This window comes from Poecilia formosa, unplaced genomic scaffold (genome assembly GCF_000485575.1).
Source record: "Poecilia formosa unplaced genomic scaffold, Poecilia_formosa-5.1.2 Scaffold103, whole genome shotgun sequence".
Lineage (NCBI taxonomy): Eukaryota > Metazoa > Chordata > Actinopteri > Cyprinodontiformes > Poeciliidae > Poecilia > Poecilia formosa.
This window is the reverse complement of record NW_006800042.1, coordinates 462,488-484,444: the sequence shown is the minus strand read 5'-3', so window position 1 is coordinate 484,444 and position 21,957 is coordinate 462,488. Positions and strand designations below refer to the sequence as shown.

At 40.1% G+C, this 21,957-nt stretch overlaps 6 protein-coding genes across 10 annotated transcripts in view; 3 read left to right on the top strand and 3 right to left on the bottom strand.

The window, feature by feature from the left end:
• The first annotated feature begins 101 nt into the window (after positions 1–101).
• LOC103142872 (polyubiquitin-like) lies at positions 102–1,066 on the top strand. 2 transcript variants are annotated; one of them, XM_016674840.1, is made up of 2 exons: positions 102–273; positions 363–1,066. In XM_016674840.1, exon 2 carries the CDS (start codon positions 375–377, stop codon positions 840–842), a length of 468 nt encoding a protein of 155 aa, XP_016530326.1. In that variant the 5' UTR covers positions 102–273; positions 363–374; the 3' UTR covers positions 843–1,066. The 2 variants fall into 2 exon arrangements, with proteins under 2 accessions (XP_016530326.1, XP_007559214.1); XM_007559152.2 differs by having other exon boundaries at positions 105–269.
• pxmp2 (peroxisomal membrane protein 2) lies at positions 966–3,791 on the bottom strand. Its single transcript, XM_007559153.2, has 5 exons — positions 3,576–3,791; positions 3,138–3,260; positions 2,051–2,213; positions 1,419–1,538; positions 966–1,317 (listed from the first exon to the last, which is right to left on the bottom strand). The coding sequence occupies exons 1-5, from the start codon at positions 3,683–3,685 to the stop codon at positions 1,249–1,251; spliced, it is 585 nt and encodes a 194-aa protein (XP_007559215.1). The 5' UTR covers positions 3,686–3,791; the 3' UTR covers positions 966–1,248.
• Positions 3,792–4,481: 690 nt separating this feature from the next.
• On the bottom strand, positions 4,482–7,684 carry unga (uracil DNA glycosylase a). 2 transcript variants are annotated; one of them, XM_007559150.2, is made up of 7 exons: positions 7,428–7,684; positions 6,904–7,104; positions 6,723–6,818; positions 6,134–6,231; positions 5,246–5,334; positions 4,980–5,158; positions 4,482–4,890 (listed from the first exon to the last, which is right to left on the bottom strand). In XM_007559150.2, exons 1-7 carry the CDS (start codon positions 7,524–7,526, stop codon positions 4,750–4,752), a joined length of 903 nt encoding a protein of 300 aa, XP_007559212.1. In that variant the 5' UTR covers positions 7,527–7,684; the 3' UTR covers positions 4,482–4,749. The 2 variants fall into 2 exon arrangements, with proteins under 2 accessions (XP_007559212.1, XP_007559211.1); XM_007559149.2 differs by lacking the exon at positions 7,428–7,684 and having other exon boundaries at positions 6,904–7,236.
• alkbh2 (alkB homolog 2, alpha-ketoglutarate dependent dioxygenase) lies at positions 7,058–9,540 on the top strand. 2 transcript variants are annotated; one of them, XM_016674887.1, is made up of 4 exons: positions 7,058–7,142; positions 8,273–8,584; positions 8,665–8,863; positions 8,936–9,540. In XM_016674887.1, exons 2-4 carry the CDS (start codon positions 8,395–8,397, stop codon positions 9,279–9,281), a joined length of 735 nt encoding a protein of 244 aa, XP_016530373.1. In that variant the 5' UTR covers positions 7,058–7,142; positions 8,273–8,394; the 3' UTR covers positions 9,282–9,540. The 2 variants fall into 2 exon arrangements, with proteins under 2 accessions (XP_016530373.1, XP_007559213.1); XM_007559151.2 differs by lacking the exon at positions 7,058–7,142 and adding an exon at positions 7,194–7,333 and having other exon boundaries at positions 8,275–8,584; positions 8,936–9,413.
• A 455-nt stretch (positions 9,541–9,995) lies between these two features.
• Positions 9,996–18,031, bottom strand: usp30 (ubiquitin specific peptidase 30). Of its 2 annotated transcripts, none has more exons than XM_007559147.2 (13): positions 17,886–18,031; positions 16,213–16,322; positions 15,330–15,503; positions 15,112–15,215; positions 13,847–13,945; positions 13,670–13,715; positions 13,491–13,585; positions 13,347–13,406; positions 12,539–12,625; positions 12,373–12,453; positions 12,009–12,231; positions 11,795–11,909; positions 9,996–11,164 (listed from the first exon to the last, which is right to left on the bottom strand). In XM_007559147.2, exons 1-13 carry the CDS (start codon positions 17,966–17,968, stop codon positions 10,915–10,917), a joined length of 1,527 nt encoding a protein of 508 aa, XP_007559209.1. In that variant the 5' UTR covers positions 17,969–18,031; the 3' UTR covers positions 9,996–10,914. The 2 variants fall into 2 exon arrangements, with proteins under 2 accessions (XP_007559209.1, XP_007559210.1); XM_007559148.2 differs by lacking the exon at positions 17,886–18,031 and adding an exon at positions 17,619–17,830.
• A 1,008-nt stretch (positions 18,032–19,039) lies between these two features.
• The window catches only part of svopa (SV2 related protein a), a 19,657-nt gene continuing 16,739 nt past the window's right edge, over positions 19,040–21,957 (top strand). The window contains exons 1-5 of the mRNA XM_007559143.2: positions 19,040–19,193; positions 20,579–20,736; positions 20,850–20,935; positions 21,037–21,135; positions 21,600–21,671. Of these exons, the coding sequence (XP_007559205.1) occupies positions 19,159–19,193; positions 20,579–20,736; positions 20,850–20,935; positions 21,037–21,135; positions 21,600–21,671 (450 nt within the window). The 5' untranslated portion in view covers positions 19,040–19,158. The remainder of the gene's footprint in view (positions 19,194–20,578; positions 20,737–20,849; positions 20,936–21,036; positions 21,136–21,599; positions 21,672–21,957) is intronic.

The following is a 21,957-nucleotide window of genomic DNA, read 5'->3' as shown; positions in this document are numbered from 1 at the left end:
CAGGTATGCGGGGAACGCCGTGACACAGCGTCACGAAAAACAATTCAGCAAACTCATGTTTGGAGAACAGAAACCGAAACTTAAAGACAGAGAGGGAAAACGAATCTTAAGTGCAGTGGGAGGGTCACAGACCGGCTGACTCGGTCTGTATATAAACACAGCTGACCAACACCAGAGCACAACCGCTGAGGATCAACGATTATCGGATATCTGAAGCTAGAAGGGCATTTTTATTATTATTATTATTATCATTAGAAATCCATTGCAAGGTAAGTTGCTCTTCCTAATCAACACGTTTATGATCTTACCTCTGAATACTGTCATCTTGTAAAAGTGATGAAAATTTTTAAACTATTTTTCAGACCAGTTTAATAATGGATATACACATCAAAATGCTGAACGGGACGACCCGCACGCTGAAAGTAAACCCGCAGGACACGGTGGGCTCTCTGAAGATGCGCATCCAGCAGGAGCTGGGGGTTCCCGCTGCGAGGCAGAGGCTGGTCTTCACGAACGGGTCGAGCACGCCTCTGAACGACGACTCCAAGCCGCTCAGCTCCTACAGCATTGGGCCGGGCTCCCAGGTGTCTCTGCTGATCACCCAGCCGTCCACCTTCCAGGTGTTCCTGAAAAACGAGAAGGGGACGAACAGCACCTACGATGTCGCACCCGACGAGACGGTGGAGGACTTCAGGAAGAGAGTGGAGAAGAGAGAGGGGGTTCCTGCGAACCAGCAGAGGCTGATCCACGAGGGCCGGGAGATGCAGTCTGGAAAACTGTCTGACTACAACGTGAGGGAGCACAGCACCATCTTCCTGACTCTGCGTCTGAGAGGAGGCTGAGGACGCTGTCAACATGAAGAACACATTCCAGTTTTTTTTTTGTTTTTTTGTATTTAAACAAGTGTAATTTTAATGTATTATGTAGTACAATAATAATAAAAGTCAGTCATGACAAATGGCATGTCTCTTTTGTATTTTATTTCTGCGTTTGTTCAGATCAGTAGGTAAAGCTCATTAAGGTAACAAAAAAAAAAAAAACTCTTTATCTCAGCTTATGTAAAAAATGTCAGAATTTTAAACTTTCTGGAGTTTTTTTTAATACAGGTCCCTGCGAAACAAAGCATAAAAATACTTTTAATTCTAGTGTTTTAAAGCAGTATCCTAGTAATCAGCGGTGCAGCTTCATGTAAAGAATCTTCAGCCATATATGGAAGCTGGTTGCATCTTGTTAGTCCTCAAAGAAGCATCATTTCCTCACAGTGGCAAGGTAGGCATACCAGAATAAGGCAATCATGTTGGCGAAGAGCACTCGAAACTGAAACGTCAAGAGAGGAGAGGGTGAAAACGTCACAGAGGAAGTCAGTGTGAGGTTCCTCCTAATTCTCAACATAACAGGATGTCAGTGATGGAGCGTACCTGAACAGGCACAAAGTTTATGTTTATAAATGTGAAAGGAGTCCAGACTTTCCAGTTCATCTTCAGAGCAGTCCAGTAACTTTTTCTCATCTTCTTCTGGAAATCGTCCCAGCCTTTAGCCTGAGGAACATGGAAACACTTATTTTCTGTAAAGTATATTTAATGTGCAATTAATGCACTTCTATGCTTATATTACACATCAAAAATATGTTTATCAGTATATAAAAGTGATATTATGTTTTTTAAATTAAATTTATGTAGAAACTGGAGTCTAGAATTTGACAAGACACAGAGTCCGGCATCAGGAAATAAAATAACGAAAATCAGCTGCATGATACTCATTCATATTTGGTTCATGTTCAGAGTTACAGTAAAGAGGGCTTGAATACAAAAGCACATATTTTTAATTACATTTTGGATTTCAGTATTCCAGCCATTATGTAAATGAGAACTGGCCCAGACACAGGAATCAGACAAGTTTCTTTTGTCTCTGATTAGCAAAACAAAACCAGGAATCTTTTTTTAGCTGGGAAAAACCTGATCAGACCATCACAAAATACAGCTATATTCTACTGAAAGCAGCACATTAATATATTTGATAGACACTTTTGAGGAGATCGAAAAGAAATCACCTCCAGGATGTTCATAACAAGGTAGAAAAGGAGCAGGAAGCCGGGAGCAAAGATGAGTCGGTCCAGTAGCAGTCGTTTGACGATGCAGAGCGGGTCAGTGGTTGGCATCCACACCTCCATCAGCTGGTAAAAGATGTGGCTCACTGGCCCAGTGATAATCAACCTACAAGAGGAAAAAAAATAAAATAAACCAGTAACAAACACAAAACTCCGTGTATTTACCAAGAGTTAACGGATTTATATGCTCAGCGCCTGCGAGGAAGTGATTACTCTTCAAACTTTTTGCCAATTTGACATATTGGAATCACAAACCATAATATAGTCTTTTATTTACATTTTGAGTGAACGATCAACACAATGTAGCAGCTAGTGGAAATGAAGGTGACGCATAGCCTTAAAGTACGTTACTGGGTTTCATACCCCACCTACAGTGACACCCATAAATAAGTTGCGCAGAAGTTTAATGCGGAGTCAGGTTATAAAACAATATCCTGAAGTTTACAACATCTCACAGAGGTCTGTTCAATCCATCATGGAGAACAGAACGAGGCCACTGCAAATCTACTGCAAAGACACGACTTTGCAGTAGATTTAGGAGAAGCCGCAAGCAGACACGTGGCAGAGCCACTGTAGCTGTAGAGGAGAACCACAGCTCAGGTGGGAGGATGTGTCAACAGTGCACTTATCAGCAATGAATGAAATTTGGCCTTTATGGTAGGGGGACAAGAAGTAGGACTTCTTGACGGCAGCCTTTTAAAAGTTTACAGCAAACATGTGAATGAAGGTGCTCTGGTCAGATGAGTTGGTGGAAAGATGGATGGAGCTACGTCAAGGGCAATGCTGGAAGAAAACCTCCTGATGACTTGAGACTGGGGTGGAGGTTTGCCCTCCAGCAGAACAATGACCTTTAACATGCAGCCAGAGCTACAACATGGTTTGGATTGCAACATTCTGAATAACACCATGCATCGCATCCCATATATGTTGGTCAATTGTGCTTGTAGTGTGATTTTGTAAAAGAAGGTGAATGGGTATATTATTGGAGTGCCATGCACCCTCATTGTTCTCGTATTCTGCTTCGTCTCACCCAAAGATGGCATATCGTGTGGCTCCAGCCACATCGATCTCCTCAGCTGGACGTCCACTTTTGGCCTTTTTTCTGCCTTCCAAGTACTGTGAAAGTAGATTTCCTAAAGCGGACAGGATCCCACTGGAAGAATGAAGAACAGACAGATCACACTCTCCTGTTAATGTGCAACAAGCAGTAAAAAAAACAAACAAAAAAAAACTGTGTAACTTCTAAGTAGGAGGTTTTCATGGCAGATACTGATTGGCTAATACCAGAGTGTGCTCAGTGCAAACAAAGAGGTCAGGAACAGCAGCAGTCATAAATAATCTGACTTATAAAACTGCATAATGAAACGAAACGACAACCATTTCCTCCGTTAGTCAGTAAACATTACTAATGAACTTTTAAACAGCTGGAAACAAGGACAGCTGCCAGTTTAGGAGCACAGAAACCGACCTGGTTATAGATTTCGTGAGGATCGGGTATTTTTTCAGGAGGATCAAATACTGCTGGAGCAGACGGAAATGAAAGGACCCATCCCGGACTGGCAGGCTCTGGACGGGCATTGTTATTCCTTACAGTATTCAGACATTACAACCTCTGCAACACTGGCCCACAAAGGGCGGCGAGTTCCATTATTGTTCCTGTCCACGTCCTTGCGTCAAAGTAGAAGCCACCTCCCCCGACGTAGACGTCAAACCGGAAGTGATAAGTGACTTGTTTATTTTTATGTGGTGGGATTGGAATACAAAAATTATAGTAAGCTAATTATAATAATTACTATTATAACAAAGATAATTATATTGTATATTAAAAATATGTTATTTCTGCACAAGTATGAATTTCTTTTGTAGATTTTTTTTGTGCCCCGTTTCCATCGAGCGCTTAGAGGACTATATTGCTCAATATTGCACATGCCAGAAAACAATAAAAATATATATATATATATTTCAGCACCTCATGAAAGATATCTTGCCCCGCAAGCTTTAAAACAAATTTAAGGCTGTTTTGGAGGAAACATTTTCATAACCATCCGTACATCCACTTTGCAAGACTCTAGGGGAATCCAAGATGTTACGCTTCCCTGCAACACTTTCCAACTCATTCTGGGGCATTCCCAAGCATACAGGCCACACAATGTTAGATATACGTTAGCCATGAACGTCTCGTTATTTTCTGTAAAAGTCTCACCTGCAAAATGTTTTCCTTTAATGTGATTTTTAAGTCTTGAAGCAAAATGAAGAACGATTTCACGAACAGTGAGTCTAAATCCTCCCTAATTTAGCATAGAATATCAAATATAGATCATTAATGGTGCCAAACATAGATGTAACATCAATTTGAAATTCACCCAAAACATTATGCAATGTAGAAAACCCTTTAATGTACCAAACATTACATAAAAAAGTAAAAAAAAAAAAAGGAAACAAGGTGCAAACTAAAAGGGCAGAAAAAGAAAACAAATATTTACAGAAGTTAAACCACTAAAAGAACAGTGCAGTGAACACAGAACAATCTGCTGGTATTAATTGTTTTATAAAAACATGAATAACTGCTAGAAGAAGAACTAAAGCTTATAGGTGGGTTTGGTCTGTAGTTTACATGGGCTTCAGAAAAGCCAACATAGAACTTAAAGAGCCTTCCAGTCTATGGGAGACTTTCCACATTTCTCTAGCAACTCGTTGGCCTTGGAGAAATGTCTGCAACCAAAAAATCCTCGATGAGCAGACAGGGGGGAAGGATGTACGGTCTGCAGGACGTGGTGGCGTTTCTATAACAGAAAGGAGGACATCCTCGTCATAAGTAATCGGCACAAGCAAGCTTTGCTGAGTGTTAAAATGTACGAGTTAGCAGACTCACTCGGTTAATTGAAGCCCCTTTTTTCTGTGCGTACGATCCCCACAGCATGAAGACGACGCCCTCTTGATTGCTGCTGAGCCACTGAATCACAGCGTCAGTGAAGGTCTCCCAGCCTCTGTCTTTATGGGAGTTGGCGTGGTGCGCCCTGACAGTCAGCACGGCGTTGAGCAGCAGCACACCTGGTGTGAAGTTAAAAACATAAAGACAGGAAAGTTGTGGATGAAAGAAAAAAATTATTTTTACAGAATGTAAATCAACAGAAGTACCTTGTCTGGCCCATCCAGTCAGGTCGCCGTGGCCTGGGTGCTGGAAGCCGTCGATGTCTGTGGCCAGCTCTTTGTACATGTTCTCCAAACTGAAAATAGAAAGCGAAACGTTAAAAATGGAAGGCAAAAAAACTTTGGTTCGAGTGTTTGCACAACTGCAGGGCCGTGTAAAGTTAGATGAGTTTGCAGATTTTTCAAAGGATAATTTGTGAACATTAGTAGCTTCAGCCAACTAAATAACATTGAGAGCACTTCACTTAGTTTGAACCTGAATTTGATGCAGGTTAGGGTATTTTTTCAAAATATTTGAATGAGTGTTTAATTCACAAACTAAAATACTGATGGGTAGAATATCAAAATATGGGTGTGACTGTATGGCATTTAATGAGAATCATTAGATTTTTCTCTATTTCAAAAGGAATAAAGTCTAAATGCAGAACATTTTTATCATATTTATGTAGATTTGGAAAAAAGCCGAAATAAATTCCTCACCTTTCAAGAAACATTTCAGCCCCATACATCGCTTATTCAAGTTGTGGCAACAAAATAATCCAATACTAAACTTTGTCATTATTACTCTCAATTAATACAGTCTGCTGTTTACATGAATAAAGAGGTGGAGTGATGAAAATCTTGTCATTTTTCTTGGTTTTTGTGGTATGAAAGATGCATTGAAAATTGTACCAAACGCCTCTTTTCAGGTAAACATCATAATTCCTGTTTGAGGTCATTATTGTTTTATTTTTTTATTTTTGTTGACACAAAGTCTTCCCTTAAATCTTGAAATACCCGTGTGGAAAGACAGTCAGGACACTTAAAATGTGAACACTGCATAATCAGTTTCTGTTCATTATAAACAAAACAAAAACAAAAACACAGCCTTCAAACCTCGGAGGAGGAGGAACTGGTCTTTTCACACTGAAGCACAGTCCGTGCGCTTGGCCTGGACCATGATATGGATCTTGACCTAGAATGACCACTTTAACCTAAAATCGAAGACAAAGACTTTACTACATTTAACAACTCTCTCCAGGAAAAACACGTTTGGTTTTTATAGGCTTTTGCCATTTTTTTTTTCAAAAAAAAAAAAGAAAAGAAAAAGAAAAAAGGAAAATTTATAGTTAGCAGCATGTTGCCTTGTAAGCAGGAAGGTCTTGGGTTTGAAACCTGGCCTGGGGTATTTCTGCATGGAGTTTGCATATGTGGTTCCCTCAGGTACTCTAGCTTAAAAGCTAAAAAAGTCTGATTAGTTAATTAATGTACTTTAGGAATAGTCAGAGCTATGGACCTAATAAACACGTGCTTTGAGTTGGCTTTTGAAAGAAATGGCCTCAATAAAACCATCAGGTGTTGAAATTTATATACAAAAATAACTGCAAGTACTTCTACCCTAATACCTACATGGATATTATAGTTATGCACTTCAATCACTCAGTTTCTCCAGGCATAAAGTTGCGTACTCATGAGCCACACTTACATCTGTGATGTGGCACACCTCGCTCCAGGTGAACACTTGTTCAGCAGGTGGGTAAACTGTGTGGCGTTTCCTCTCTTCAGAAACAAATTGCATCAACTGTGGCAAAAGTGTAAAAAAAATAATAATAATAATTGAAACACCTGATAGTAAACAGTGTGTGTGGAAAATCTCCTCTTCTCACCTGTTTGAAGTAGGGCTTTCTGAACTCAGCAGCCAGCTCCTTCCTCCAGCTTTCCCCGAACCCTGGAGGAGTCTGAGCGGAAGCCAGCCTCTCCAGCGCCGCTCTCTTGTTGCGAGCCATCCTTTCCAGCTGCTCCGGGGACAGAGGACCAGGAGGCGGGCTTTGCTGCTCCGCCAGCACCGAAGGGCATTTCTGCTTCTTCTGCAGGATTTTGGTATATTGAGCAAAACACAAAGCCGGTGAGAGAAGCGTTCCCCGGAGAGAAATCTGCTTTAAAATCAGATGACGAAGCGGTGCTAACAGTTTCATGCTAGTAAAACTCGTTTGGCAACGTTCAACAACAGAGATGATCCTGAACGCAGCTTGGAGTAAGCTTGTCGCGGGAGAACTCGACGATATGAAATACTACAAAATAACACTGACTATTTTGTAAGTCTTTTTGAATTAAAATGTGCCTCGGCTTAGGTTCACAAGCTGTTCCTAATGATGATTTGTCATCTGTTTGTAAAAGTAGCGATACTCACCGGCTCTTGTGCATTCTCCTCCGGTTGGTTTACCTCATTAGAAGCTCTCTTTTTCGATACCGGCGAAAAAAATGAATTGATGGTTTTCTGTCCAATCATTCTTGTTGCAAACACTTTGGCGGTGAGCTGCGGAAAGAAATATAAGGCTTGATTGTAAAGACCACGAGACCCTCAGGTAAACTAACGTTGTCAGTACGATAAATTAAAAGAATTCGCGCCTAAACAAAGTGACGAAAGCACCTATTATAATGAGCTGAGTGGTGTTCAAGATGTACCAGAGTTTTCTGTTCTTACACAACTTTACATTTTAAAAAAAATTGGTTACAAGTGCGTTTTTATTCATCATGATAATTAGTTGTTACACTGAAGTAGTTTAAACATTTATTCAAATTAATTGTGACTCATCATGGGTAATAAAAAAAACACAACGGATTCTCAGAAAATAATATTACACAAGACCAACAAACATTTGTCGACAGACAATGGGACTCAACGAGAGTTAAGTCACAGGTCATTGTTTTAGCTGGTTGTTCACCTCAGTGTTTATCCAAGTTTTTATTAGCAGAAAGCCATGAATTTACTGAAATAGAGTGTGTGAAATTAATTTAATACCCTTCATACAGGATAGTTTGATAGAGTTTGTCACATTCCTTGGTCTACATTTTAATATTTTCTAGCAAAAATAAATAAACTGGCTGACCTTATGTAAAATGTAAAAAGTAGAAATTAGGGATTACTTAAAATGTGAAGCTTTTCTACTCAGCATCAACATACATATAATATGCATTTTCAGTGAAATAAACCTTTTAGTTGTAATTTTTTTTTATTCCCCTTGGTTTACACAGGAAAAACGTTCCCCATCAGTGTGTCGCCACATCAGGCTACAGAAACGGACAAGTTTCTGCTTGGGGGACAGAATAAACGTCTGTGCAGCAATGATGTTCCACGAAGAAGCCCCAGGAAAAAGATGATAAAGATGGAGGAACATGAGTGCGAAGAGGAGGAAAAGGACCCGTCTTTTGAAGAGTTTTCTCATCCTATTCCTTGGCAAAAAATAGAAGCAGAGGGACTGGACTGTGATTATGCATTGCTCTTCTTGAAAGAAGAGGCAGATAACCTGTTCAGACAGCTGGAGGAGGAGGTGGTGTACTCAACAGGTACTTATTTTTTGCAAAGATGCGGCTTGAATTTGCAGTTTCATAGTGTGACAGCTGGTTGTTTTGTTTTTTTCTTACAGGAGAGGAATCAAAGGTCCAAGTGTTTGGAAAGGTGTACAACATACCGAGGAAACAGGCGACCTATGGGAACGCAGGCCTCATCTACACTTACTCCGGAGTGAGGCGTCTGGCTTCCCCCTGGACTCCGACCTTGGAGTGCATCCGAAACGCGGTCACAGACGCGACCGGACGGCAGTTCAACTTCGTCTTGATCAACAGGTGACAAACTTCCCAACGCCTACTCCAGAAGTTCAGAGTTGGACAAACCTGAGCCTCGGTTATCTCCACCAGGTACAAAGATGGACAAGATCACATGGGGGAGCATCGGGACGACGAGAAGGAGCTGGACCCTTCCTGTCCCATCGCTTCCGTCTCTCTGGGAGCAGCTCGAGACTTCGTCTTTAGACACAGAGACGCTCGAGGGAAACGGAGCAACCGACGGATCGATCCCGTGAAGCTGGAGCTGGCTCATGGAAGCCTGCTGCTCATGAACCCTCCTACCAATACCTTCTGGTACCACAGCCTTCCGGTTCGGAAGAAGGTCCTCTCACCTCGCATTAATCTCACCTTTAGACGCATCTTGGAGGACATCGCTGAACAGTCAAAGAGGAACATTAACATCAAAAACCCGGATTAAAGTTTGCATTTTTAACAAATACTGCTATGGTAAATAAAGATTTTAATATAGTGTCCAAACATTTCCACTAAATCTGTTTAACTTACTTTAGATGTTGCCTGTTACCCATAAAGAAACGGGTCATGTTTTCTTTCATTTCAATTTGTTTTAAATCAAGAAGAAATCTTCCACATGCCTATGATTATGGTGGCATCACAAAAGGCAGATTTTTCTTTTCCCTTTTTTATGTCAAGCAAATACGTGAATAATGGGTGTTAACTAATCTCGGCTGATTATGTCTGCCTTGTGATATCAGACAAAATTTGCAGAAAACTAAATTTTCTGTAAAATTTTTTTTCGTTTTTTTACAGAAAAAATTTCTGTAAAAATTTTCAGAAAAAAAAAACTTTTTTTTCTGTGCACTCTAGAAATTAACTGCGGAAATCTGTGCTTTTCTGCCCAGCTGTGGTTTTAGTGTCATGATACATTTGTCAGTGGAGAAAATGCATGTATACACAACTTAAAGTAAATTTTGTCACGCAATTAGTTCCCGTCTTAAAAATATCTCTAATTTAAAAATGTAATTTCCTAAATCTGTTTTAGAAAGTCCTGTTTTTGATCATCTGAATCTTCCAGGACATGGCAGAATGTGCATTTCGGTCAAAAACAATTTAACATAGTTTAAAAATAAACAAAACCTCATTGATGTTGGTGCATTTGCAACAGTCTCACTTACATGAAACACAAGAGTAAAACTTTATTATTTTTCTTTTAAATTTGAAAACAATCACTTTCAAAGACATGAAAATACATCAGTGCAAACATCCGGACAGACGCTGCTGCATTTAGATTTTCTCGGTTTGGTAGGAAACACGCAGTTATTTACTGCCGAGGACTTAAAAACATTCAGGATAAATTGCCCAGAAGCATCTGCACATAATCAAGTCTCGATAACGAAGCCGACTAAAAATCTGCAGAACCTGGACACCATGAGCAGCGGCTTGGATGCAACGTAATTTTAGGTAAGGTAGGACAGCCCTAAGAGTTGCTGCATAAGTGGTTTCATATGATCGAAATGCTGAACACTGACAACAACATGGCACTTTATCTTCCACCGTGCAGGTTTACAAATCACAGCATAAACAAGATTTAAAATGGCAGAGTAGTAGCTGAAATTACCAGTGTAAGAGTTTACAGCTGCTGTTGGGAATGATGGGAATGTAAATTAAACAACAAGGCTGCAGCTGGGACTATTTCACTGATAGGTTTTTTTTAATGTGTAACACCTTTATTTCACTTTATTAAGTGTCTGCGATTTAAAGGAATTTTGACAAATTAACAGGAATATCTAACAGCATTTTTCATTTATATTTACACCACTGCATGATTACAAAGTCAAAAATATTCTGAAAAACTCCTCATTTGGAGTGTAATCACAGGGCACTGTCAAGTATTCCTGTCGTCTGTTACAGGAAACTGTTCAAAGTGTTAAACACAAGTAGCTTATGTGACAATATCTGAGAAATCCTGCAGGTCCATTATCTTTGGGATTACCGGCCTCCGTTTCGGTTTCCATTGCGACACGACGCTGTGACAACTCGGTGCAAAGCTGCCGTCACGAAGCCACCCGGTGGTAACCACGGCGAGAGGTCGATCAGGCGACCACTCGATCGATCGTCGGCCGTCGCACTCTCTCGTAGAAGAGCATGTACGCGTTGGAAGACAGCACCTCCTGCAGGCTGGCTTTCCGCACGGAGTCGTCAGACACCCAGAGCCACTGACAGCTGAAGGGTGAGGCGCTGCAGGCCGAGGGAGGGCTGCGGCGGTAGGTGACAAAATGTCCTGAGTGCATGTCACCATGGTGAACCAACACCGCTGTTAGCTGGAATAAATACTCTGCGGAGCTGGAAGGAGACACAGAGATCCGGGCGTCAGCTCGGTGAAACCCCCTGCATGTCCGACCTGTGCATCCTTACATTGCTCAGGTGTAATGAAGTTTTCCCTGCATTATATGCACAAAAACTAATAAATAGCACTTAAGTGATAAAAACTGTCCTGCTTTCTAAAAATTATATTAATTTGATCCATTTGTCATTTTAAGCTTTTGAAGTTTTAATCTTTTCATGCTCAGATTTTCTTTGAGAACAAAAAAAAAAAAGTCTCCCATGGGACATTTTACACCAACCACAGATTTTGACTAATCATAATTTTGAAAGATTCTCTCCAACATGCTGACAATCATATTTTAATGAGACTAGGTGAGTGAAATAACTATTATCTTCCAGCAGGAGACTTCTCAGATTTATTTTAGTTTGGCTCTGTCAATTGGCCCAAACAGCTATCAGAACCACCATCAGTCTAATCATTTCTAATGTATTGTGTATGTTGACCGGCCTGTTTTAAGCCTCTGCGAAACACTTGTTGCATTTTTTTTTATCTCTCTGAAAAGATACAAGGTTTGTTTAAAGGCTCCACTCTTTGATAGGTGGCCATGTGATAAAGCGCTGATGATGAACGGCTGCTGCTGAGTTTACCTGAAGTCATACGAGAGACCGAGCTGTGGGCTCAAACCAGGAGAGAGAAGAAATACAGAAGAACAGGTTCCATTAGAGAAAGGCTTGTTGTTGTTGTTGTTATGATGTTCTGCACCTGGAACAAAAAAAGGGGGAAAGAAAATTGAAGCAAGAAAAAGCAAAGAAAGAGAGAACGATGCTGTTAAAAATAAAAACGCCTATTAACCCAACACACCTGTCCCATTGGCTTTTAACCTTTCTGTGGAATCCTCCAAACTTTCTGTCTTTATGGCTTTAGGAGCCGATGTGAACCGCTGACTCCTCTGTGTGGAGCTGTTGTGTTTGTAGCGATCCATCGACAGATACTCCGTGAACTGGACGTGCTCCTGACGCTTGATGGGCGTTCCTTCACTGGACCACGTCAGTCTTTGTAGGTGGATGCAGAGGCACTGAGGGAGCTTAAAATACATGAAACAAGGGTTGCATTTCTTTCCCCTCTATGAATAAAAATGTGAAACACGCATTCATTGTGTACCAGCAACTAAAATCTCTTAACGGTTTAGGGAGAAAACCGATAAAAAAAAAAAATAAATAAAAACCTTTCCAAGTTTCAGCTGTTTAACAAACGTCGTCCTCTGGCTTTCAAAAACTTGCCCGTTTCTGGTCGAGCTTTGTTGAAGCTGAAGGACGACATAAAGACGGTAAAGATCAACCGAACCATGTCTGTTCACAAACAATGGAATTATTTTACAGAAACTAAAGTACCTTTGTGCAGTTTTCACACTCCACCTCTTTGATTGTCTCTGACGAAATGAAATGCTGCAGACACTGATCTAGAGAGAGAGGCCGACCCTGAGAGGAAAGACGGTTTAAGTGAACAGAAACAAAAACCAGCTGCTGATGAGCGACACACTGTATTTACAGAGCTGAAACCTTTCCACGTTACAACTTATTAGACTTATATGAGGTAGGCAAACAGAAACTAGTGCATAATTGTGGAGAGGAATGAAAGCAGTAGATGGTTTTCAAAAGTTGATTACAAATTAAGCTCTGAAAAATGTAGTGTGGATTTGTATTCCTAGACATTTAGCTCAGGTAAATGTAACAGGATTCCTTCCAGGATTGCCCTATATTTAGCTGTAGCCATCTTCCCATCAACTCTGACTAGCTTTACTTTTCCTTGCTGAAGCATCCCCACAGCATGGTGCTGCCACCTCCATGTTTCACCATATAGAAGGTGTGCTCCGGGTGAATCCAGTGTTTGCTGTATCCCTGCATGGATTTTAGCAAACAAAATGTCTTATATTCATCTTTCAACAATGGCTTTCTTCTTGCCACTGCTCTATAGGGCTTAGATCTGTAAAGTGCACCATAGATAATTTGTCCTCTTTTCAAATTCTCCTACCCGAGTTGTGAATCTCTGCAGCTCCTCCAAAGTTACTAATGCCACACTCTTTAGATATTAATCTGTAAAGACTTTTGAAAACCAAGAATCCATTTTTTTCCACTTCACAATAATGCGCTAACCAATCATGTAAAGTGCTACATTAATAATCCTGCCTTTTCAGCTTACCCACTGAGGAAGAGGGATGGACAAAGAGAGGCTCTCAAATGAGTCGTACCGTACTGGACTCTGTTAATGAACAAAGTTGAGTTGTTATTCACAAATTCATCAAAACCAGCATGTTACTTAATTCTATATCTCAAAGAAACACACTTGGATTTCACAGTGCTTGCACGACATATTGCTCGTTAGACGACCGTGAAAAGGATGCTGGAACTTCCAGAGACCCGGCATCGGATGAAGAGGAGCTGCAGAGAAAATTAACTAAATATAACACACTCATTTGCTGGTATTCTTAATTTGGCCTCTTGATTTTTATTTTTTATTCATACCTCGACTAATGCAGGCCATAGTTTTGTCCTCTTCATCAGGAAGAGGCTAGAAACAAAGCAAACACAAAGTAGGAGAACATTTAACTAAAAAAACAAACAAACAAACAAACAAAAAAAAACAAAGATTTGTTTGACTTCTGCAGTTTGGGATCCCCGGTGCATGTGGAGACAACTTACCTCCAGGGACTGCATGTCAAACAAATGTGTGACTTTGGGTTGGCGATTTCGCTCCTCCTCTAGAGAAGACGTGAGGACGTGAAAAAGTTCATGTGCATCCTTAAAAGGGTAAAAATCAGATTTTTAGATGTTGCAAAATAAGTTAAAGCTCCATTCAGAAGTTTACAATTGCATCTCATCAGCATGGATGCCAGGTTGAGTTTGGGCTTTTAATTATGCATTTTAATCACTTATTTTAAAAACTGCAAATGGACCACATGTTATTTTTGTAGCTTTCAACAAGCTTCCAGCACAATTCTTCTTGAATATTTGACAACTTTTTAAAATGAGAATTAACAGAATACCTTTAGGTCAGTTTGTTTTCTTGCATATACCTGGCTTTTAAGTTAGCCAAAATTTTAATTAAGGCTGCTATTAGGACTTTATTCAGAAGGATGAATCAAAGCCAATGTTCAAGTGTGTTTTAAATCATAGTCCTGTGCATCCCAGTTTCAAACCTGTGATCCAGACCATCATTCTCAGTTAAAGGCTGCTCAAACATTTATACATTTGAGCTGAAAGTCACAGCTGCTCACAGAGACAAGCCCAATGCCTTCTGGAGAAAGTTTTTTTTCTCATAAATTAATCGATGAGACAACGATTAATTTATACACGATGGCTAGAAGAATACGCAGAGGAGTCAAGAAAAGGCTTTCACACCTAAAAACACCAAACCAGAAGTGGTGGCATAGTGGTGGCACCACCATGCTGAGGGCCTATCTTGCTGCCAATGGTGCTAGTATATAGCACAGAAAATATAATGAAAGGAAGAAGGACAACAACCTCCAAGTTCTTCAATTTGACCTCATTTCATGAAGGTAAAACCTGAACTCACTGACATACGTTTCAACCAGGTAATTGCTCAAACACACATGAGATCTGGATTTGGAATGGATAATACAGGGACTGTGAAGTTCAAGGAATCATCATACTAAAGCACTGACTTCAGTCCTACTGAAAATGTCTCAACTGTGCATAAATATCAGGTCGGTGGCAAGAAAGGAACCAATTTAAATTAACTCAGTTCTGCCAAGAAGAGTCTGCAAATATCCAGCCATAATTATTATTATTAGAGAGACTTATTGATGTTTAAAAAGTGAATGGTCAGGTGCAACTTGTTGTTTAATCGTTCCACCCAGAAAGAAAAGCTATGAACAGGACATTCATGCTGATGTTCAGTTTATATTAGGTTCTGATCACAAATGATTAAAAAAAAGCAGTCCGACCTGCTCTTCAAATGAGCTGATGTGCCAGCGATACAGTCTGAGAACATCCAGGAGGCATCCGGCATCTAAAACATCCTCGTCTCCAGGATCCTCACTGGACAGAGCTGTCAGACCACAAACCGTGAGGGGGGAGAAACCCCCACAAACCCCCCAAAAAACTAACATTGATAGGTTCTTTATGCTCTACTTATTTCATGCGACAGCCCCTACACACTTACCTTTGAGTAGTTGCAGCAGCGTGGAGGACAGCTGGTTGTCTTTGCAAGACTGGATCGAGGGCAGGCCCGAAAACCTCTCCAGCCATTTGACGAAAGACGGACACGCTGCCAAACCCTGAAGCAAGGAGTTCAAGAAGCAGGTGTTGCCCAAGTTCAGCAGACCTGGCACCATTCCTGTGGAGAAACGCAAGCCATGGCAAATCATAGCCAGAAATGTCGAGGCCTACCTGCAAGCCCCGTTTCCGTAACTTCAGGGAGAGTAGGCACCATTTTGTCTTTAAAATTTTGAGGTTGGTTCTAGCTGGTACTCTCGTCACATACCTGACATTGTTACTAAGCGGTTCTAATGATTAAATCAGTGAGGGAGGTTGCTTATATGGGGAAGAAGCCAGCCAACTTTCCAAAGCCAATCTAATCTCCCAATCAACTGACAAAGAAGCACTGCTGATGTAACACAGCAGCAAAAGAGAGGGGGAAAAAAAGCATTGCTACTTGCAAACAACACCAAGAAATTAGATCGAACTGAGGGAATATTGATCCCGTATCTGCATTTACCAAACTCTACAAACCTGCATTTCAAACAATGCGGTTACTTCTTTAGCTCTGCGTACACACAATCACCATAAGCCCTCATTTGTTATAGTTACATTAAGTGGACAGTAGCTAATCTCAATGTTATATTCCCCCAAGAGTTGAAAGGTAAATGGTTTGTATTTATGTAGCGCTGTACCAAGCGCTACATAGTCTGTCTTTACCGAAATACAGATTCTAGTCATCACTCATTCACACACACACACATTCATGCTCTAATAGTTCATTTCAATCATCTAAAATCTGTCCTAGAGTTTAAAACGGGTTCAGTTTAAATCCCCTCAGTTCTCACCTCTCTTCCTCTTCTTCCTCTCAGTGATTGGGCCCCACAAGACGTACACTCCAGCTGCAATAGCGGCCGCGATCCCTCCGACGAGACCCCAGTTTTTTATCATCTTGTTCCTGAAAAATAAAGACAACGGAGAATGGACACACGTGTAGGGAGATAACTGACAGGCACTGAAAGTCCATTTAGCTGGGTAAATATACTACTGCCGCACAGAGAGCAATAGCAAACAGAATTTGTCAACCACTATGTCCTTTGAGAGTGTGCCGTTAAAAAATTTGCATTGCAAAGACGACTGTGATTCTGCTAACAAATTTTAAGATTTGGACACCTCACAAAAGTCAGTGTTTGTAAGTCTGGTGAGGGATTTAAAAACATCTCAGAAGAATCTGAAGTCGGCCATTCGACTATATGGAAAGCAGTTTACAAGTGAAGCACATTCTAAACATTTGACAACATGCTAAGGTCTGGCTGTGAAACTAAAAGCATTCTTATGGAGTAAAGTCCTGGGAATAAGCTGCTAGAAAAATTGCAGAGGGGTTGGAGTTTTTACTCTGTGTAGCTCCTTCCTCATTTATTGCTGTGCACTGCTGTTGAGCAGCCTGAAAGATTACTAGAAAGACTAACTGGAGTTTAGAACAATTTTCAGTGATCAAATAGTTTTGGTAAGGAAACTAACGGGCCATCATCCATCTTTACAATTCTGAAACGATACAAAAAAGGTATAATATTCTACACAATAAGCATGTTTGCCTAAAATATCCCTGTAAATTTGAGCCAATATTTCTTTATATTAATACCATTATTATAACTGTATTGATACATGAAATGTGTTTGCAGTAGTATTAAATAAAAGGTATTAGATTGTTATTTTGAATGTTTCTGTAAATATTTCAGTAAAACCATTATGTGTTTCTTACTTAGGGTAATCATACAATGAGGGGGTTCATACTACACTGCAAAAACGACAGCTTTGCAAAAAGTTGGTTTATTCCACATTTATTTTGTCACCTGAACTACTTTTTCAGTATAAGCTTTACCAAAATACAGATTCTATTAAACGTACATTGTTTTGAGAAATCACTATTCTATAAATAAAAAATCCAACTATGCATTTAAGGCTCCTTTTAAGCCATTCCGTTCACACATATCAGGTTGAGTTAAATGACCACCTGAAAAAAATAAAAGAATGAAAATCGTTTATTAAATACCACATTGCCATAAAGAAAATGAATTCCGCGAACAATTATCGATTTAAGATCACTATACAAGTGTTGGACCTAATTTGAATAAAAGTTTACATTGATATTAATAACATCAGATAATCACGACTTTAACATGAGTTGATCATATCAACTCCAGGACCTGTCATGTGTAAAAACGAGCTAGCTTTAGCCTCCAGGCTAACTTACCAACAACACCGAGGCCAGGCTCCACTCCGAACACTATAGTAACTTCACAAATGCAAAACATTCAGATGCTGTCCCCAAAACACAAGTAAATGCGCTAAAGTGTCACTAACCACACTGGGGTATGAGGTTTAGGGGCATAACTCAGACTGCGTGTTTGTTCTCTTGGCCATAGACGGCCCAGACGGCCTGCTAACCTACACTTAACAGCTGCCCTGCTGAGAGCTGACCCTGATCACTAACTTGTTGTTTACCACATGGAGATCTTACCTGATTGTGGGTCCTGTGCCAAGAAACTCCCCCACAAGCTTATCCGAGCTTTCTGGTCTGCACCACAACATTCTGTTGTCCATGTGGAACCACCGTCCTGGGGAGCATGTTTCCGCACGGACTTGTTCGAGAGCGCAAATCAGCCAAACAAACGCTTGTGGAAATGACACTTGATAAAGATCAGCCGTTACATTGGTTCTATAAATTAATAATTTTACACAAAAAAATAAATAGAAATAAGTCTTCTTTATTTTTACAGTATATCGCCATTGACACTGGAATATCGGCTTAATTTATTATATATATTATTTATAATTTTAGACAGACAGACAGACAGACAGACATACAGACAGATAGATAAAACCTATGAGCCGTACTCTGTAACAGTGACCTGACAATGGCGCCACCTATTGGAAACTTCTCTGTGACCCCTGAGAGCTTTTAGTCTGACGCCGTTTTTTCTGATTTCAACCATATTTACGCATATACCCCCAAATCAAATCAACTGCAACCAGCTTTAGTTACCTCAGTTCAAGGACATTTACTACTGCCATTCTTAAGAGAAGGCAACAAAAATAATCAACCATGGGGCTTGCTGGAAGTGTCACACTGTTCAGTACGCTGTGCTACCACTTACAACAAACCCCTAACAATGCAGAGACACACCATAACTCTTATGTCTCACTCCCCCTCATTTGATCTGACGGCACTCCTCATAGTTTCAGTTTACTGTGACTTTTTTTCCTCTGTCTTCTCTTTTCTTGCACATGCCTCCTATTTTTAAACTCTATTAACAGATTTAAAAAGTCTTATACTGAGATGCTTAACTGTAGATTGAGAACTACAATGCTTGCAATATGTTTGTAAATACCTTTCAAAATCCTTACAAAGAATAAATGCTCATAAAGAAATATTAATTATCACTATTTCTACCTCTTTTCATCATTTAAATCTGTGATTTGGCTCATATTCTAATTAACTTTTGTAAAAGTGTACTATTTAAAATCGCCTCGTTTGAATACTGATATATCCTTTATTAATCTGGACACCTGTCCTCGTCTCCCTCTCTGTGAAGGTTGCAGAGTCTTGTGTTGACCCCCTGCTTTGATCAAAAATCACGTGGTTCCCCCTGAGCTCAGTCAGCGCGGCCTCTGATTGGCTACCGGCAGACGCCCCGGACCGAGTCGCTCTCCTCGGTGCTGAAATCGCCGACCGTCGAGATAATGTAAACGGCGATGAGGCCAAACAGAGCATCGTTAAAAAAACATACGAAATGGACGATGACCTGTTTCAGTTGAGACAACTTCCGTGAGTAGAGCATAGTTAATATATCAATGCCGGGCTGGTTTTAAATCACATATTTTCGACCGTGACACCCCGATGCGTCGGTCTCTGACTGCTTCGTGTTTGTTTCATTAGCTCACCACAAATAGCCTGGCAGTCCTCAAATACAACACTGATTTATACTCTTAAATCAGTGTATAGACTGCAAAGACAGTATTAGATTCATAACGATTAATTTCATTGTGATTTTACATTATTTTTCGTATACACAGTTATTAACAAGCCGGTTTGTTGTGTTTTGCAGACTGATCTAGACTTGCTGCCGACTTTACAGTCATGACTCATAACGTGGTTTATATAAACCCGTCTACGTATAAATCAGTTACACTGAAGAGTGGTTTCTTAAAGTAGCTGCATTCTTCTTCCTCAACAACTAATTGGGCCTGCTATAAATATAAATATGTTAAATATGTGGATTTAACACATATTTAAATCCACATTGTAAATATGCTTATTGGCATATTGTTAGTAAAGAATAGCACTAGTTTGATTTTGCCATTTGTGCATTCTGAAGGACATCTTCATGGACCTCTTACATACTTAAATGAAACCCTGAGGCTTCACACAGCCTGGAGGTTATGTTCTGTAATTACTGTGATTAAGACGTCACAGGCGCTCTCTATTATTTGTGAGTGCAACTAGCAATTTTTTTGTATATGGGGGAAGATTATATGTTGCCTACCGTCTTGGTATCTAACCTCTCATAGGGTTTTTCTAGAAGGGAGTTTGCTCCATTTGAAAGTCCAGATATAATGTATGCATTTGACCACAATGTCATTTTGTTTGTAGATTAACAGCCAACTAAGTCTCATATAATAAAGTCTACTCCTGTAATTCGTTTTACACCAACAAGACTGAACATTGATGTGAAACCAAATTATCCTGCTGTTTCTTTTTTACAAGAAATAATTTGTATTTTATAGCTACAATTTGTCATAAATCAACTCTACCTTAACGGGCAGTGTTTAGTACTTTCTTTGAGAAACATTATCAGCACATATTCAGACTTTATAGGGAAAGCTAGAAAACATAGTGTTGATATTATTTCTTCCACACTCACAAAAGTGGGTAACTAGCCTGGAATGTCATTGCTGCTCCAAAATCATGGACACTGTGGTTCCTCGAAATATAATTTCTAGACCTGTTAGAAGGTAAACAACAAAAAAGGAATCTTGCATTTTATTTTCCCTGTGGTTGAAGACAATACAAGCATCAGCTACAAATGTATCTCTGCATAAAGGAATATACCTAAACTGTTCAAATAAGCTACATCTTTTCTTTGTATTTTTAACAAAATAATTTATGATTTTTTTTTTATTCTTTTGTTGTTGGTTTTTTTTTTTGGGCAGTGTTGTCCGTTTTCGTCGCACAGGTGAGAGCACACGATCTGAGGAAGATGTTGAAAGCAGAGAGCAGGAGGTCAGGCCAGCCGAGCCTGCTGACCAGGAGTCTGTGGCACTGGCAGAAGGCACTGCGGTGCCTCGAGAATTTGCCAATCCAACCGACGGTGCGTTATCTTAGGAATCTGCTCCTTTTCTCTAACTCCTATACTTTTCTATTCAATTAAAGCAGTGATTTACTCAGATTACTACCAAATTATCATCTGTCTCATTTTCTCAGACACGTTCATGGTAGAAGATGCTGTGGAGGCCATAGGTTTTGGCACATTTCAGTGGAAACTCTCCATCCTCACTGGTTTATCCTGGGTGAGAGTTGCGCCTCAAACTCCTTGCAAGCTTGACAGAAGTTGTTCTTGCCCACTCCCACACTAATTTCCTGAGTGTCTCTTGGTTCCCTGTTTCTGCAGATGGCCGATGCCATGGAGATGATGATACTCAGCATCTTAGCCCCACAACTCCACTGTGAATGGAGACTACCAAGCCTTGAGGTGGCACTGCTCACATCGGTAGGAGTTTCCCAAAGTTTGTAGAGTGATCCTGCCTATAGCGCTTAATGAATGTGCTGGTAATTGAAATTAAATGAGAATATTGGGGCTTATTCGAAAATGAACAGGGAAATTGGAAAGCATGTTCAGGTTACAAAATAAAAAGTAAACAGAGAATCTGGCAAATAACCATAACAACCAAAGAGGATATATATCAATGGAAGTGCAAGCAGATGGCTAACACAATGCAAGGGAAGCTAATATAAATGACTCCTGTAGAAATCTAAATACTGTAAAATGAAACATGATTCATACAGAAAGATTAAACCTAAACCCCCAAAACAATAAAACTCAGGCTATAAAGATATCCTAATGATCATCGTTAAACTGTAATTCACCATGATTGCAGAGACATGAAACTCTCCCTGACCTACGAAACCCTTCTCACACAAAATGCTAATTACTTATTTCCATTAATGATGCAGGCGGTGTTCATTGGGATGATGATCAGCTCTTCTCTTTGGGGAAACATATCTGATAAATACGGCAGAAAGATGGTGAGTTCCGCTGCAAACCTTATGAAAATGATTCATGCAGTTCACTGCCATGGTGTTCAGAACCCCTGAAGCATCCAATGTCCCAAACTTTATTGAGACTTTATTTGATTGAACATGCATCCGCACGGCAGAACTAGGCGTCAATAGCTGTCGAAAATCCCACTTTTCATGCAACGTCAGCTTGGTACATTTCTCTAAACCTCCAGAGTAAATTTACTTCAACTGATTCAGTTCTACTTTAGTTTTAGTCGAGATGCAGATTTAACAGTCGGAGGCATATCTTTTG

Coding starts and splice junctions, on each gene's coding strand:
- pxmp2 (XM_007559153.2), bottom strand. CDS start 3,685: ATGCCCGTCCAGAGCCTGCCAGTCCGGGATGGGTCCTTTCATTTCCGT. Junction 1,539..2,050: donor TTGTTATGAACATCCTGGAG/GTGATTTCTTTT, acceptor CATGTTCCTCAG/GCTAAAGGCTGGGACGATTT. Junction 1,318..1,418: donor TAAACTTTGTGCCTGTTCAG/GTACGCTCCATC, acceptor TTGACGTTTCAG/TTTCGAGTGCTCTTCGCCAA.
- LOC103142872 (XM_016674840.1), top strand. CDS start 375: ATGGATATACACATCAAAATGCTGAACGGGACGACCCGCACGCTGAAA.
- alkbh2 (XM_007559151.2), top strand. CDS start 7,211: ATGCTAGTAAAACTCGTTTGGCAACGTTCAACAACAGAGATGATCCTG. Junction 7,334..8,274: donor AAATAACACTGACTATTTTG/TAAGTCTTTTTG, acceptor GTTTACACAGGA/AAAACGTTCCCCATCAGTGT. Junction 8,585..8,664: donor GGAGGTGGTGTACTCAACAG/GTACTTATTTTT, acceptor TTTTTCTTACAG/GAGAGGAATCAAAGGTCCAA.
- unga (XM_007559149.2), bottom strand. CDS start 7,212: ATGAAACTGTTAGCACCGCTTCGTCATCTGATTTTAAAGCAGATTTCT. Junction 6,819..6,903: donor GAAAGCCCTACTTCAAACAG/GTGAGAAGAGGA, acceptor CTTTTGCCACAG/TTGATGCAATTTGTTTCTGA. Junction 5,159..5,245: donor GACTGGATGGGCCAGACAAG/GTACTTCTGTTG, acceptor ACTTCACACCAG/GTGTGCTGCTGCTCAACGCC.
- usp30 (XM_007559147.2), bottom strand. CDS start 17,968: ATGGACAACAGAATGTTGTGGTGCAGACCAGAAAGCTCGGATAAGCTT. Junction 13,716..13,846: donor TTGACATGCAGTCCCTGGAG/GTAAGTTGTCTC, acceptor CTTTGTTTCTAG/CCTCTTCCTGATGAAGAGGA. Junction 11,165..11,794: donor GGTCTCTCGTATGACTTCAG/GTAAACTCAGCA, acceptor GTCTCCTTCCAG/CTCCGCAGAGTATTTATTCC.